Below are 15,571 nucleotides of genomic sequence, written 5' to 3'. Positions count from 1 at the left end.
TGGCAAGAAATGGAGACATTACCATACAGGCATCGACTAGCAAGCCACTTCATTAATCAGAGTTCAGACACTTAACCAATCCATCCTACTAGAGAAGCAGCAGATGGCCTACTAAAGTACTAATACTGCTATAGTGCTATGGCACTAACTATGTCCAGTGTGACACACGATGTAACGTAGCTAATACACGTATACAACGGGGCAAGTGCAACCAGGGCCAGCGCAACGATGGCAGCCCAGTAGGAATGGAGATTCCTCCAGTTCAGGCTTTACCACTAGTCCACTACTATCTTTTTGCTGGGCAACTACGACTACTATCATTATCACATCAGAAAGATGAATTGCACACTCATTCTCTGCCCCTCTTGTGGCTACAGTTAGGACACTTGTAATGCTTGATGTGCTGTGCCTTGGCAGGGGTGATTCGGACACACTCGCCATGGAACCAAGTCTCACAAATGTCGCAGCAAATCCAGAACTCGCCATTTGTGTAAGCCTCACCACAGGCGCCACAACTGGTTTCACCTTGATCTTCGTGACCTCCATTTCCTCTACTGCTGTTGTCTTTTGTGTACTGCTTTGGTGGCTTGCTATCAGAACTGGGCTTCTTCGGTGGCTGCAAAAGAAAGGAAAATGGATAATTAGAAGCATTTTTCACTATGCGGGCAAGGAAAAAGACATGCAATGTTCAACATGTGTACTAACCTTCGATCCTGCCTTGTTTTTGCTACTGTTATTGGCTGTTTTTGATTGCTTCTTCACACTTCCTGACACAACTTCAAAGACAGTGGGAAGAGTACTAATCATTGCGAAGAGCTGTTTTCTGCACCCAAATTCAAATGCTGCTCAAGACCATCATCAAGTTCGGAAGTTCCTCAGCAACTGACATATTTTAGAGAACTAAATGAACTCTGGATGCTCCTACCTAAGTCGCAAAGTAAAAAAGAGAAACCATAGAACAGATCTTTTTAGTAGGCCTCTTATCATTTGCTAGCTTACAAGGCAAAACCAAAATTCAAATTTTGAAACTTAATTTTAGAGCTGTTTTTGGAGTATTTCATCATAGTTTATTTTCTAACATTGGCTTTTAAAAAACTAATAACATAGATACAATTTTTTTACCCATAAAGTCATAAATTATGTTTTGTTACTTCATTCATTTTTCCATGGCTTATCAACCATAGCTCAAACGATAGATAAGGTTAGAAGGCCGTACAATTACTTTGGAAGTTACATATTTAACATAGTATAGGCTGTTGATATATATCCGTGAAATGGTGTAGCAAGAGCTAACACTGTGACAAACTAATTCTAAGTTTTGTGACAACTAAGATAGCTAATGGAGCAAAACATTAAAAAAAATTATGATCAGCTATCACATCGTAAATCATGACAAGCGTCAATTCAACCTAGCCCCACAGGTCTACCATGACACATATAAGTATGTGCCTGCAGTAACACACATCCGTGATGTATAAAGCAAAGTGAGAATTATATAATATAATGGTAAGTAACAGATAGTATTAAAAAGGCAAGCTTGAGAAAAGGTGGTGTAGAGCAACAGGAAAAAAAGAATTGAATTAGGTGCAAACCTGGCTTCTTTATCAAATCCAAAACGAGCCCCAAAGTAAAATGCCACAGATAGTAACCATGAATCACTATGGACAGCTACCAGGGACAACCAATCTTTCTCATCCATTCCATCTCGAGCAAAATTTATCCCCAGTGCTGGCTCTGGTAGTTCAGGAGGAACTTCATCAGCTGGCAGAGACACCTCCCAGGTTTCATTAGGCATTCCATAGAGGCACAAGTTCTCCTTCTCTGACAGAACAAGGGAACATGTTACATCAGCACAATTAGGATTGGAACCACCTCTGGGATAAGGGTCAGGCCACCTGGCCTGTTTTGTCTCATAAAAAAATTAGTATGGTGAAAAAAAATTGAGGACCATGGGTTTTTAGTCCCAATCCCCCCAGCCAATCGACATATTTGCAAACAACAAATAATTTGCGAATATAGCTTATATATATATAGCAATCTAAAAGCCAAAGCTAGAAAATAGACTTCGGTGAAAAAACCCCTCTCAAAATCAACTCCAAATTTAAGGTTGTAAATTCAAATTTTGGCTTATAAGTATAGGCATAAGCAAAAAGATGGGTGCAACACATATTTTCCCCCTATCGCATCAAGGTCAAACATAAGCATAAGTCAAATTTGCTCACTGTCGCATCCTGCAAATCACCAAACAGGCATCTCGTACCACTTCACAATTTGATTAATCTAATGGGTAGAAACATTTTGATTTCAAGACAAGACATCTAGAGATGTACAGCAACAAGCTACTAACGACACGTCGAATCTACCGATACTAAAACAACAAGACGGCTAGCAACTACTACATGGAAGCACCACGGGACCAATCAAATACCACAGTCCCCAACCAAAAGGAACTAAGGAAGCTATTTCAAAAGCAACAGCGAAGACATACCAGGGTCGCAGAGCTCGTAAAACTTCTCCACATCTGCGAAAACAACAAAACAACAAAAGCAGCCGTCAGTGACGAACTCCCCCACACACAGACAAATCCACTAATCCAGGGAGAGACATAGATAGATTGATAGAGATTAGGGGGAAAACAAATGAGTACCGGTGGTGAGCGCCTTGACGATGCCGGCGCGGCGGCTGCGGAAGTCCTGGAAGACGTCCTCGGGCGAGCGCGCGTCGTGGACTATCGTGACGGAGCCATAGCCGTCGTCCATCTTCTTCACGCACCAACCCAACCAACACGGCTCGCGGGAACCTCCCCCGGCAGAGCGGAGACGGCGAAGGGCTCGCCCCCCGAGGCTAGGGTTCGGCCGACCCGGAGTAGGAGGAGGAGGAAGTCGGCGGCGACGGCGGCGGCGGAGAGATTGGAAGCGGAGGTCGGAGGAGGAAAAAGGGAGGAGGGTTTTCGCGGAAATACTACGGAGGAGTATCTTCGTGAATCGTGAGAGGGGTTCGGGCTTCCGAGTTTTTAAAGGTGGGGATGTGGGGTCCACCTGTCAGAGAAGCCATGGTTTCTTTTTTTTTCCGGCTTTGTTTTAGACAAGATTTGGCCCAGTAGTTGGAACGGGCCTAGGCCCTAGGCTTGTCTGGCCATGAGAGTTTTTGGGCCGTAATACAATCGTCGTTGTTAAATCGCATAAGTCCAATTTGCTCCCCCACACTATAAGGTTGATCCGATTCACATCCCTCTACGGCAAAAACCAAATAATGACTTCTCTAATAATTAAAACCATACAAAATAACTCAATCGGCTGTCTTGAGCGCGGTGTTCGCTAACGTGTCATCCACGTGGCAACTTAGTCATAAGAGTAACTAAAAACAAATATGGTCTGAAATGTAACATTATCATCTTTTCACTTATGTTTATATTTATCGAACAATTTGGATTCAGCCTTAAAATTGAAGTTAATTGTAGTCCCCCAACTAGGTTGGGTCTGTTTCATATCTCTCAACCGCAACACCATATAACGACTTCCCTAGCTATTAAAACCATGCAAAAACGACTCAATCGGCGGATGGATCATTTTCGATAAATAACAAAATATCAAAGTTTTGCTACGCTAATATATTATGAAATATCCATTAATAAATTATTTCATAACATCAAAAAAAATATTAAATGCTCATTTATAAAAGAACTATGGTGGCAGATTTACTTTCACCGACATTATGGATGGACATTAGGTACAAGTATAGATAACATAATGTCTTTACATCCATGCATGTGCAGAATACACGCACGCCGATGACAAAACGTGATCGCCTACGCGGCTACGCCCTACGCTATACGTACAAACAGCAATATACGCATCCCATGGAGCATGCAGGACGTTCAGTCTTTACAGATTTACAGTTCGTGCTGAGTGCTGACGACGTGTCGTACGTGTGGTGTGCAGATTTACAGTTAATAACGGTGTGGTGCGTCGCATGCATGTGCTCGTCACGGCTGCTAGTATAGTCTAGAGGTCGAAGCTGTGGCTGTTGAAATGGAAGACGGCGGCGGCGCGCCGGCGCCTCCCGCCATGGCGGCCGAGGTTCTGCGACCTGCACTCCCGCGCCACGCTGGTCTGCAGCCCCGGCGGCCCGCACACCAGCACGCCCACGTCCCCCGCGCCGGCGCCGCCCCGGGCGACGGAGGCCACCTCCGCGAACGCCGCGAACTCCGCTGAACGGGAAACAAACAAGGCAAACGCACGAGTTAGCACGCCGGCTAGCTGGTTCCGCCGCGCGTCGGCGCGCGTGAGTGAGTGGGACGTGGCGCTGGCGCCGCGCGTACCTTCGAACTGTGGCCGGCACCCGTACCGCGTCGTCTTCATCGCCGCGAGGCTGACCCCGTCGGCCGCGCCGCCGCCGCCGCCGTCGTTCGTTGTCTGCTCGGCCTCCTCGCCGTTCCGCGCCGCGGCCGTGCCAGCGGCGCCGGCGTCCAACCTGTCGTCCTCCGCTTTCCCTTTCTCGGATAGGTGCCACAGGAGGACGACGAGGCCGCCCGGGAGCGCCACGCCGGCGGTCATGCACAGCACGAACACGAGGCCCAGGTGCCACCACGCAACCACGTGGAAGCGCGGCACGTAGTACGCCTGCGCCAGCGCGTACGCCAGGACGAAGCCCAGCGTCGACGCCGCGAAGTACATGGCCGCCCAGAAACTGTCCCCCGTGCCGACCAGCCCGGACATGGTTGTGCCGTTCTTGACGAACATGCCGGTGGCCTTCTGGTCGTCCCCAACAATGCCATCCTCCTGCCAAATTGTCAATGCCATGGAATCACTGAAGGAAATTAATCTCATTTCTCAAACCAGAGAGCAACCAGCCAATCACTGATGGAATTGGAGCATGCTCTTACCAATGGAGGCTGGGATTCTTGGGTAACGAAGGCCTGGATGTCGAGATGCAGCTTGTCAGAGACAGAGGAGCTGATGAACTGCGCGTCGACGGCCGATAGGAGGGAGAGCTCGCTGGACTTCTTCACCGACCACAGCACCAGCACGTTCTTGGGCATGCATGGCCTGCCTTCCTCGATCCTGTGGACTATGTCGCTCAGAATCGCCAGGAACGGCGATATGCCGATGCCTCCTGCCACCAGGATGAGATTCTCGTACCTGAACACAATACAAACACAACGCAAGCAAGCAAAGCTCTTGAGCTGAAATTCATCAACCATGGGTGTCAAAATTACCAATGCTAGGATGAACCGAAAGCTCACATCAGGTGGTACGGCGATTCATGCCCGTACGGCCCTTCCACGCAGGCGGTTATCCGGCCAGATTCTGACCCGGAGCCACTCCTGGTCTGCTCCTGGGCATCGGTGATGATGCCCCTCAGCCTCTCAGTCCACGAGCCCAGCACCTTGATCAGGACCGACATGTGGTACCTCCCATCCATGGGGCTCGACGACACACTGAACGGGTGCCACTGCAAGAACGACAGCTCGCGCACCTGAACGAAGACGAAGCTGAGAGCATTGTACCTAAGATCTGCAGAGGCAGAGGCACAACTGTGTTACAACTTACAAGCAACCGTGGTATTAAGCAATGGAGCACTGGTCAGCAAAACGAATGCAGGGTGAGAAGTTCTTTACTTGCTGGCTTTGAGAAGACTAGCTCCACGGTTCCGCATGGGCGGCAGGACGCCGAGATGATGTCCACCTTGGCCCTGGACTGCCAGAACCTCAGGAAGCGGTCGAGCATGAAGAGGAAGATGGGTCCTGCTGCAATGCTGAAGGCGAAGTCGCCGACGTGGAACGCCAGGAACACGACGAAGATCACGTAGAGCTGGTGGGTGTAAAAGAAGAGCTCGAAGAACCTCTTCCTCACCAGGTGGAGTGACGTCACCCACATTAGCAGGCCGGCTGCCAAGCTGATCACACCGGGCAAGTTTGCCACCCCGATTTCTTTCCATTCAGCCATCTAACAAGACGAAATAAATAGTAAGTTTCAACAGATTTTTAATTGGAAATTTTCTTTTTGAAGTACGTAGGTCGACATCCACCCATTTCTTACATGTTCATAAAAAATATATAAAAAGTTTAACAATATAAATTAATATGAGATATATCACTCCATAAACATACAAGTTCAGATTTAGTTTCTACAGGTTATAACAAAAACAACAAATATAAATTTAGGTGGCATGCAAGAGACGTGCGAGTATCCACCTCTGTGTTAATTAAAAAGACCATTCCCATTTTCTAGCATTTGAGACAGTAGGTGACACTTGTAGATTTTGTAATAACAGGCTGTCTTTGTTTTTTTACATCCAATATCCATGTCCCTTGCTAGCTACTAATAGTATTATCAATCAGTATATTCAGTGGAGTGTGATTTATCTCTTCCTTACTCACTTAACAAGATGGACAATAAATACACAGGACATTGGCCATAGCAAATCGTTCGTCTGAATGATTCTATATCATTCTCTACTTACTTCTTTAAGTAGATTCCCCTCGAAAGACCATGCGATCACATAACACAGGCCATGTAATGTAAAGAGAATCATCGTAAGATGGCCGAGCCAAACGTGGTATCTAGTAGCATGCTCGAATGGAATATCGATAAGCCGGAGAAGAACTGAACCCCTCGAGACAGGGAGGAACAGGAAGGCCATGCAAAACAACCCCACTGATCCGAAACGGATGCCGATAATGTACAAGAGCAGCTCACTGCGAAAAGCTTACAGAATGTTAGAACTGTGTTGAGATCATGTAAAATTGATGTGTTTTAAGAGTATATCTTTCAGCCATCAAAGCAGCATAAATTGCACATTTTAAATCAATATTTGCTGTAACTACTACCTCTGTCCCATAATAATTACATATCTGGAATTCAAATTCAAATTCAATTACCTCATATTTAAATTTATATCCATTTTTCCCTTACCTCTCCCACTCTATACCATCTTTTTATTTAATGAGGGGTATTTAAGTCATTTTGTCTTGTGACTAATTTGCATATACAGTGCTTGAAATGCATTTATATTGGGACAGAGGAAGTATCTACTAGTAACACAGAGGATATTTATACTTCATATCACAGTATTTACAGCATACCTGTGAGTAAGCGAAGTCATGTCAAATTTTGAGATGAGGCTCACGCTCTCCAAAGCGTAATAGGTCATCGAGTAGACAACATAGGTGATAAATAGGACAATTCCGATGAATTCTACCGCTGAAACAACCCCGAAAGGGCCATCCACAAGAACAGGGAAAGTCCAGAGACGAAAACACAATGACTTTAGCTTGTTCTTCCTGATACCAAAGAGGCGAGGCAAGTAACAGTTAGCTGTAGGCGTGAATCAGGTCACTCAACAATATAAGAAGTATGCCGTGCCATTTTTCTGAATTTTCAGGGTTTCGAAGTTAGAATTGAAACCACAGTGATAGTTTTCATATCAAACAGGCACACCTATGACACTTTATGTTGCAAGTTGCAACGAACTTAAACTGTAGCATATCAGCATATGGTAAAGCTATTATTCAGAGAAATATGTCTGCTTAAAATTCTCTGAATTTTCAGTATCAGATCTCCATATCCAGTAATTTTGTACCAACACTCCCATCCCCACAATTCAGAAACTAAAATGACTGCAGTTCTGAATATTGAACACCCACAGTTCCTCAAAGAAACACTATAAGTGTACTACACAGCAGATTCACCCAAAGAATTCCCAGAGCTACATACATGAAGATTAAAAGAAGAAGAAGAAGACTTACTCCACATGGACATGGTCACTCGGGAAGACGGAGATGTAGACATATGCGAGAGCCGCAACGATCAGAATCGGCGCGCTGAAGGCTAGGAAAATACTCCCTGCAACAACCAAGAACAAGCTAGGTTCTTTCAATTATGTTCCCTTGCTGATTGCTTCCGTAGGGAAAAAAAATGGGGAAAGGGAAGAGAGGGGGGAGAGTAAGGGACGGAAAGCTTCGAAATTCTACCGGTGATGCCGAACAGGGAGTGCTTTGTGACCGCCATCCAATTCTGGAGCGCCGCCTGCGCGGGCTTGGTTGGGTAGAAGAAGATCGCGGCGGCCCAGGTGAGGGACACCGCCCACATGAGGACCTTGAGCACGGTCTTGGCCAGCGATGGCAGCGGCGCCGTCGGCGAGCCCTTGGCTCCCCCACCGGCGGCATTGCCGTTCTCCAGGAGCGGCTCCCGTTCTTGCGCCATGGATGGATGGCGAGGGGGTGTGTGAGCAGCAGAGCGGCGGCGGCGGCGGCAGCGGTAGGGGAATCTACGGAACGCACGGCGTCCCCTCAGCCAGCCAGCCGAGGGGCGCTCCCGGCCTCCCGCTTTATGCGGCCCAGATACGAGGTCCGCGCGGCGGTACTGGACGCGACGCCGGTCGCTGGCAATGGCGACGGCGACGGATGCGTGGGGGGGAGCGAGAGTGAGTGCGCGGGAGGCATCATCTTCTCCTCCCCGGGTGGTTGGCGGCCTCTGGTGAGTAGGCCAGCGGGCAGCGGCCGAGCTCGCCGAGAGCCACACATCCAACGTGTGCTCGTGAAGGCCCCAGGAATCAGGAAGAGCGGCCTGGATTACCACCAGGACGGGGGAGAGGGTGTGGTCGTGCGGAAAGGGTAAAAAAGGAGGGAAATCTTTGCCGCACGAACGGTGAAATCGAAGGCTACGGCGTAGTCGACGACGCCATGGGTATTATCTCCAAAATAACCGCAGCGGCACGGTGGGTTTTTTTTTTGAGGCCAAGGGAATTTCCGGTGGCTGCCGGCGGGGATAGCAGCGCTTGGTGGCGGTTCCTCGTGTGCTCGTGGCCCTCGGCGATCGACGGGGAAGGGACTGGCTCCGACGTCTCCGACGGGAGCAGCAGCCGCAGTCGACAGCGGGTGAGGTGGAGCGGAGCGGAGTGATGGCCCGCCGGGAAGAGAGAGGGGTAGACGAGGGCGGTGGGCCTGGCTCGCAGCTCTTGTGTGGGCCCCACGTCTTTTCTTGACCAGTACGAGGTGTGACAGGTGTCGCCATCCTGTGGGTGTTATAGAGACCCGGCCTTGTATGGAGCCCATGTTCCGGCCAATGAAAATTATGGGCCGGCCTGGGACAAGCGCAATGTCTGTCCGTCGTAAGTGTCGTGTCAATGCTACGTGAGACGAAGACTTATATAGGCGCTAAGTCAACTAAAATCACCTTCAAAATCGTAGAGGGATCTTTTTGTGTCGTTTTGTAGTTCAGGGACCGGTTGTATCCAGTTTTACGGTTCAAGGACGAAAAACAAACTGAACGATAAGTTGAGAGACCTCAAGTGTACTTAATCCGCGTCCATGTGGGTCGCCTCGTTGTCCGCAATGCCTTGCCTCTCGGGCGCAATGCCTCGCTGCCCGCACGCGGCATTTTTGTATTCGGGCCAATATGCATAATTCCTACCCCGGCGTCAACGGCCGTCGCCTGTGGCCTCCCTGGTGTTTGCCACATCAATTATCGTGTTCTTCCCAGATGGTGTTTTATATATTGCGTCCTTCAGAAGACACGAGGGGGTTAGATTTGTAAATTTTAGAAAAGAAAATATAGTTCTATAAACATTTTATAAAAAATAAAAAAACTAATTAATTCCGATCGGTGTACGGATCGCGGCGTTGTTTCGGTAAAGCCCATGTAGCGGCCCATACAGTACATGGGCCGGACTAAGGCCCACGTATGGGTCCTCTCGCTGACTTGCACCAGCCAGCACGAAGCTGATGATGCCTTACGCTGCAAATCTCTCGCTCTTTTCTCCTCCCAAAGCAACCGCTCGATCGATCGCATGTGCGAGCAAAATCCGAAGTCAAAAAGAGCCACACACACACACACACACCTGAAAACTTCACCGCTAATTCATTTATCCAAGCAGATGTGTTAGTTTCATCAGCCAATTAGCTCAAACAAATCGAACGGGTTTCAAATGAGTTACGAGTGATTACCATTTTTCGAAAATAAAAAACCAAATCGCCTAAAACATTGCAAATTTTGGCCTAATTCGCAGAGAGTTTGCTAGCGACTCACTAGCATCTTCCCGTGGCGGGAAGCCAGCGTAACGTAGAGAGGGGAGCGGAGTCAGCGCGCCAATCTCGAGGCGGCGCCATTGGTTTTCTTTCTTGGCCATGTCGCCGATCGCCAGCTCGCCGCGCGAGCGCAGCGGGTGGTGGTGGTGGACCTGGTGGTGGCCATGCACACGACCAAGCTCCGGGTCTCCACGTCGCAGCAGCAGCAGCAGCTCGACGCGGCGATGGACGGCGCGCACCGTCCGTCGGCGCGGGCTGCGCCGCCGCGGTCTAAGATGAAGATCCTCCTCGTCGTCATCGCCACCAACCTCGTCTCCGCCTACCTCTTCTCCGGCGCGCCGCTGTCGCTCCGCCTGCCGGCGTCGGCGCCGAGCATCCACCTGTGGGACTCATCGGCGCTGCTGCGCGACCTCAACGCCACGCGCGCCGCGCTGGCGGCGGCGCGCGACGAGATCGCGGTGCTCCGGGCGCAGTGCAACGCGTCGTCGCTCCTCCTCGAGTCCGTGCTCTCGGGGCTCGGCGCCGTCCACGGCGACAAGCCGGCGGAGGAGGGCTTCAACGGGTGGCCGGAGGAGCCCGCGGGGGAGCTGAGGCTCGCCATCGAGCCGCACCGGCTGCCGCTCGGGTTCTCCGCCAAGCTCGGCACCGACGAGCTGTACCCGGGGCTCGGCTTCGCCTGCCGCAACTTCCAGGAGGAGCTCACGCAGTACATGACGTACAACGCCACCGGCGAGTGCCCTGACGACGACGCCTTGGCGCTGCAGCTCATGCTCAAGGGGTGCGAGCCGTTGCCTCGCCGGCGGTGCAGGCCGAGGTCCCCGGCGAGGTACGTCGAGCCGGCGCCCCTCCCGGGGAGCCTCTGGTCCATCCCGCCGGACACCACGGTGAACTGGTCCCCCTACACGTGCAAGAACTACAGCTGCCTCGTCGGCCGCGCCCGCGCCAGGGGCGGGTCGTACGAGTGCAAGGACTGCTTCGACCTCGCCGGCAAGGAGCGGCGGCGGTGGCTGGCCGACAACGGCGGGCCCGGGTTCAGCATCGACGGCGTGCTGGCGTCCAGGGCGCCCGGCACGGTGCGCGTCGGGCTCGACATCGGCGGCGGCACGGGCACGTTCGCGGCGCGGATGCGGGAGCGCAACGTCACCGTGGTGACGACGACGCTGGACGTGGACGCGCCCTTCAGCCGGTTCGTGGCGTCGCGGGGCCTCGTGCCGCTCCACCTCACCCTGATGCAGCGCCTGCCGTTCGCCGACGGCGTGCTGGACATCGTGCACTCGATGCAGCTCAGCGGCTGGGTCCCCAGCGGCGTGCTCGAGTTCGCGCTCTTCGACGTCTACCGGGTGCTCCGCCCAGGCGGCGTCTTCTGGCTGGACCACTTCTTCTGCCTCGGCCCGCAGCTCAACGGCACCTACGTGCCAATCCTGGACCGCGTCGGCTTCCGCCGCCTCCGGTGGAAGGCCAGCCGCAAGCTCGACCTCGGCGCCGAGAGGAACGAGTGGTACGTCTCGGCGTTGCTCGAGAAGCCCATGACATGATCGCCGGCGGCGGCGGCGACGTTGATGCGTTCGCTTCTAAGCTTCCTCTGCATCGAGGTTTAGGAAAGAAGTGTAACCTTTTAGGCCAGGTGAGATCATACTGAGATTAACCTGTTAGGCCAGGTGAGATCATACCGAGACTGTGGCAAGGATTCATATTGTTTTCAGATATATTTTATGACAAAATAATTCAGCATATTTGTTACAGAGCTCTAAATGTCTCCTTTTGCGTTAGATGAAACTACAGGTCCATCATTAAAAATTCAGCAAACTGTGAATTCCAGCCGTATACTCGGAAATTTAATGATAGTCTAGCAAATTTGTACTGCACGTTATACGTAAGAACACCTTCAGGAGTGTTTATTAGAGCTACTCAGAAATTGAGGGATACTACCAGTTAACATGACTAATTCACGAAAAAACCTTATTGGTGAACACGATTGATGGACAAAACAAAAAACAAAAAAACAAAACAAAACGACTCACTGTGTTGTGGAGCACTGACCTGAAGGATAGTTGTTACATGTATCTATTGCAAGACCATACCATCAACGAAACACAGGAATGAATAGTTCAACATTTTTCGTACACGACCTAAACATGCTAATCTTTCCAATTTCCAGAGAAAAGGCAGCCAGCCATCACTAATCATGTCAACAACATTATAATATCATAACGAAGCTAATCCAACACTCATCACAAAAGTCAAAAGGTGTTAACATAACACAGATATAAGCTAGGCAGCAGCTTGTGTTCAAGGTACTAGACAGCAAATTGTATTTGTTCGCGTTCAAAACAGAGTACCTTTTTTTAGCTACGAGACCAGCATGCAGAGTAAAATGTCAATATGCAGGATTAAATGTCTGTGGAGACCAACAGAACTGAAGCAATATGAAAGCAGAGGCAAATAAGCTAGCACATGACTGTAAAGACAAGACATTTTGGCATTCAAGCCATGATCTTGGCCGACCTCATGTAAAGACTGTCCACGACCTTGCCGACATTCGAAATAGTTTCAAGTGTGGCAGGGAAGATCGCCTCGGTCTTGGGGTCCTCAAAGATAATGAGGCAGCCAGCACCTTGATCCAGAGTTCCTGCAAATTTCTTGTCAAGGATCATCTGCGACAGCTTCTTCTCAACATGATCAACTGGCAACTCAATCATCTCTGCGATATGTGCAATCTCCACCCTCGAGTAGGGCTCAATCAGCCTGCATAGATTCTGCTCCAGTAGGGTATCATAAAGAGATGAAAGATGCCTGTGCACGATAGGGTCCTCCTCCAGCTGAGACTTGTAGTCACGAAGGGCAGTTTCAAAGTACTTGAGAGATCTCTTTGAGTAGGCATCAGCTACAGCTTTCATAGCATCAACATCAGGGCCCAGATATTTCAAACCAGCCTTAGATGAGATTATTCCTGCAACATCATCAGCCTGATTAACCATAATCTTGCACAGGAGCATGTACTTCAAGCTGAAGATGGCCTTTGGATCCTCCAGGGCACTGAATGCTTCAAATGCTTCGAAAAAGTAGCTGTAAGCAGTCTTGTAATCCTTTTCTTCAGCATGAAGGATTCCACTCTGCAGATCAATGGTACCCTGTTGTGCTGGTGGAACATAAATGGCATTTGCTGCTGTTCTAGCAGCAGTCAACGAAGCTTTGGCCTTTGGCAGGTTTCTCAGAGAAAAGTGGAGTTTACTCTCCAGAAGGTCAATGTCCACAAGAAGCAACTTGTCATCAAGCCTCCTGACTTCCTTGATAAGACCAGTAAGGAGGGTAAGGGCTTCAGTGTATTCCTGGCTCTCTAACAGAAGGGCTGCTAGCCTAGCCTCCACACGCTGCCTGAGGAATGTACGCTTCTCTGCACGTGTCCATTCAACCATCTCCTTGCAGAGGGAGATCTGAAGATCAGATGTTTCAGGTATCTTGGCAACAGCATCGATGATTCCACGGACAATTTTTGCAGTCTTTGCCTTGGGAATCAGTGAGAAAAAAGGCCGAAGCTGGGTTAGAAGATTTCGCAGCTCCTCAGCCCGGTTCTCTTTAGTGAGGTAATTGGTAAGATTGGTAATTGCAAGTTCTTTGGTTCTCAGAGCCTCCGCAGAGGAAGATGGGTCTTGTAGCACACGGTATAGGATTGAAATGGACTCTGAAGCATCTTTAGCTTCCTGAGCCTTTGCTATTGACTCAGTGGTTGCAGGAAGGTATGATGATTCCATAGAAGACATGATCACTCTGTCAGTAAAATAAAAACAAGTTACAACTAGAGTTACAAAATGAATAGGACTAGCCAGAACAAAGGTGAAAACAACCCATAGTACTAAATAATGCAAAATATGGAAACTGGCACGCATGAAGGCCCTTAATTATAACTCGTTTTTTTCATGTTATAAACAGAAAATATATGTGCATGCATGAATAACTTTGAAGTGGAAGAAACTTGTGATCCAGTCAATATATATGGCTTCTTTGGACTCCTACAAAATATATGCAAGTGCGATCAGCAGAGACCTTTCAAGGGCTTCTGTGCCCCAAGGATATTTCTCAGACAATGTATAAACCGGTTGTCGCATCTAAGCCACAATCCTCAGTATTAATTCGCATAAAAGAGAAATCGCTAAGCACCCTTGCTAAGCTAAATGCATCGCAAACAAAGGCCGCCCTGGCTCTCCAATTTGGCGATGAACCCTATCCCTATGAACTCATGAATGGCCCTAACATGGGGGCGCGGCGGCTCAGCTCAAACCCCAAAATTGAATCCGGAAAAAGCACCGAGAATATGGCAAGGAGAAAAGAAAAGCTTCCAGATCTAGAAGAGAGGCAAAGGTTTTAAGGCAAAGAGGAGCTGCGAGGCGGCGTGGGGAGGGAGGGACGGACGGACGGATGAGTGTCATGACGTTGCGTACGGATGCTCAACGGAGCGAGGATGCCGGCGGCGGAAGCGGAAGCAGAAGCGGAGCCCCCCCGGCGCAGCTGCTCGCGGGACGGGGCAACAGACCGACGCAGCCGGCGAGCGGTAGTCGATGGGATCGGCTTGTTAGGTCAGGGAGGGAATCAGAGGCCACCTCCGCTGCTGCTGGCTGGAGGTGTCGGTATCGGCGTCGGGGCTTTCTTACTTGGAGAGGAAGAAGAAGAAGAAGAGATCTGAGGTAGCCGCCCGACTACAGTTCACTTTTGGGGGGTTCGCGTGGGGAGAATGGAAAGGGAGGGCAAGGCGCGGGTTGCTTACCAGCTTGCGGTCGTGGTGGGGGAGGACGCCGACGCCGACGGGAAGGAAGGGCTGCGGCGGCGGCGGCGGCGGCGCGGGGAGGGGCGACGGTGGAGAGCTCCGCGACCGAGGGATCGGGGGGTTGGCTTCTGCGGATTTCGGCGGCGTGGACGACGAAGCGAGAGGCAAGCTTTGGGGAGTTGGGTGGGGTTGGGTTGGGGCTGGAGACGAGAGGCGAAGTGGAGCGGGCTGGTGGGACCCCTCTCGGCCTCTCCGCGGTGAAATGGCCCGTCACGGCGTGGACTGGGCTTTCCTGAAAACAATATTTTAGGGCCCGTTACTTTTCAGAAACAGAATTGCTATGCATACAACCGTTTTACGACTAAGGTGGTGTTTAGATTGAGAAAACTTTTAGAAAAAGTATCATGTTAAATATTTGACCGAATGTTGAAAGGGGTTTTCGGACACGAATGAAAAAACGAATTTCACGGCTAGCCTGAAAACCGCGAGACAAATTTTTTGAGCCTAATTAATCCGTCATTAGCACATGTTGGTTACTGTAGCACTTAAGGCTAATTATGTACTAATTAGCCTTAAAATATTCGTCTCAATATAACTGTGTAATTAGTTTTTTGGTTCATCTATATTTAATGCTTTATTTCGGTGTATAAAAATTTGATGTAATATTTTTTAAAAAAAATTGGGAACTAATCAAGGCCTCAGATTGATTGGCTGCAGTACATATCAACAGTCACTTCTTTGATTTGATTGATCTATGATTACATACTTCTAGCCATATA

The 15,571-nt window shown here is 49.7% G+C and overlaps 4 protein-coding genes across 4 annotated transcripts; 1 reads left to right on the top strand and 3 right to left on the bottom strand.

Moving 5' to 3' along the window:
- Positions 1-331: 331 nt before the first annotated feature.
- On the bottom strand, positions 332-2,974 carry LOC102720871 (PHD finger protein ALFIN-LIKE 4-like). Its single transcript, XM_006652264.3, has 5 exons — positions 2,648-2,974; positions 2,489-2,521; positions 1,593-1,821; positions 706-823; positions 332-616 (listed from the first exon to the last, which is right to left on the bottom strand). Exons 1-5 carry the CDS (start codon positions 2,757-2,759, stop codon positions 350-352), a joined length of 759 nt encoding a protein of 252 aa, XP_006652327.1. The 5' UTR covers positions 2,760-2,974; the 3' UTR covers positions 332-349.
- Positions 2,975-3,646: 672 nt separating this feature from the next.
- LOC102708713 (ferric reduction oxidase 7, chloroplastic-like) lies at positions 3,647-8,438 on the bottom strand. The gene is made up of 9 exons (XM_040523389.1): positions 7,976-8,438; positions 7,751-7,847; positions 7,088-7,285; positions 6,466-6,700; positions 5,621-5,948; positions 5,246-5,516; positions 4,886-5,141; positions 4,322-4,781; positions 3,647-4,210 (listed from the first exon to the last, which is right to left on the bottom strand). Exons 1-9 carry the CDS (start codon positions 8,205-8,207, stop codon positions 4,005-4,007), a joined length of 2,283 nt encoding a protein of 760 aa, XP_040379323.1. The 5' UTR covers positions 8,208-8,438; the 3' UTR covers positions 3,647-4,004.
- A 1,756-nt stretch (positions 8,439-10,194) lies between these two features.
- Positions 10,195-11,565, top strand: LOC107304018 (probable methyltransferase At1g29790). Its single transcript, XM_015835986.2, has one exon. The coding sequence runs from the start codon at positions 10,195-10,197 to the stop codon at positions 11,563-11,565; it is 1,371 nt and encodes a 456-aa protein (XP_015691472.2).
- A 588-nt stretch (positions 11,566-12,153) lies between these two features.
- Positions 12,154-14,946, bottom strand: LOC102720320 (26S proteasome non-ATPase regulatory subunit 11 homolog). Its single transcript, XM_006652262.3, has 2 exons — positions 14,793-14,946; positions 12,154-13,798 (listed from the first exon to the last, which is right to left on the bottom strand). The coding sequence occupies exon 2, from the start codon at positions 13,789-13,791 to the stop codon at positions 12,514-12,516; it is 1,278 nt and encodes a 425-aa protein (XP_006652325.1). The 5' UTR covers positions 13,792-13,798; positions 14,793-14,946; the 3' UTR covers positions 12,154-12,513.
- Between the last annotated feature and the right edge of the window lie 625 nt (positions 14,947-15,571).

Source organism: Oryza brachyantha, chromosome 4 (assembly GCF_000231095.2).
Source record: "Oryza brachyantha chromosome 4, ObraRS2, whole genome shotgun sequence".
In the NCBI taxonomy this organism is placed as follows: domain Eukaryota; kingdom Viridiplantae; phylum Streptophyta; class Magnoliopsida; order Poales; family Poaceae; genus Oryza; species Oryza brachyantha.
Note: the sequence above shows the minus strand (reverse complement) of the source record. Positions and strands in the feature narration are given on the sequence as shown.

Excerpts from the sequence above, each read along its gene's own strand:
- LOC102720871 (XM_006652264.3), bottom strand. The coding sequence starts at position 2,759 with ATGGACGACGGCTATGGCTCCGTCACGATAGTCCACGACGCGCGCTCG. Across the intron at positions 2,522-2,647 it reads CGTCAAGGCGCTCACCACCG|ATGTGGAGAAGTTTTACGAG; the intron begins GTACTCATTTGT and ends TTGTTTTCGCAG. Across the intron at positions 824-1,592 it reads GGATTTGATAAAGAAGCCAG|AAAACAGCTCTTCGCAATGA; the intron begins GTTTGCACCTAA and ends ATTTGGGTGCAG.
- LOC102708713 (XM_040523389.1), bottom strand. The coding sequence starts at position 8,207 with ATGGCGCAAGAACGGGAGCCGCTCCTGGAGAACGGCAATGCCGCCGGT. Across the intron at positions 7,286-7,750 it reads AGTGACCATGTCCATGTGGA|GAAGAACAAGCTAAAGTCAT; the intron begins GTAAGTCTTCTT and ends CTTTGGTATCAG. Across the intron at positions 5,142-5,245 it reads GAATCGCCGTACCACCTGAT|GTACGAGAATCTCATCCTGG; the intron begins GTGAGCTTTCGG and ends TATTGTGTTCAG.
- LOC107304018 (XM_015835986.2), top strand. The coding sequence starts at position 10,195 with ATGCACACGACCAAGCTCCGGGTCTCCACGTCGCAGCAGCAGCAGCAG.
- LOC102720320 (XM_006652262.3), bottom strand. The coding sequence starts at position 13,791 with ATGTCTTCTATGGAATCATCATACCTTCCTGCAACCACTGAGTCAATA.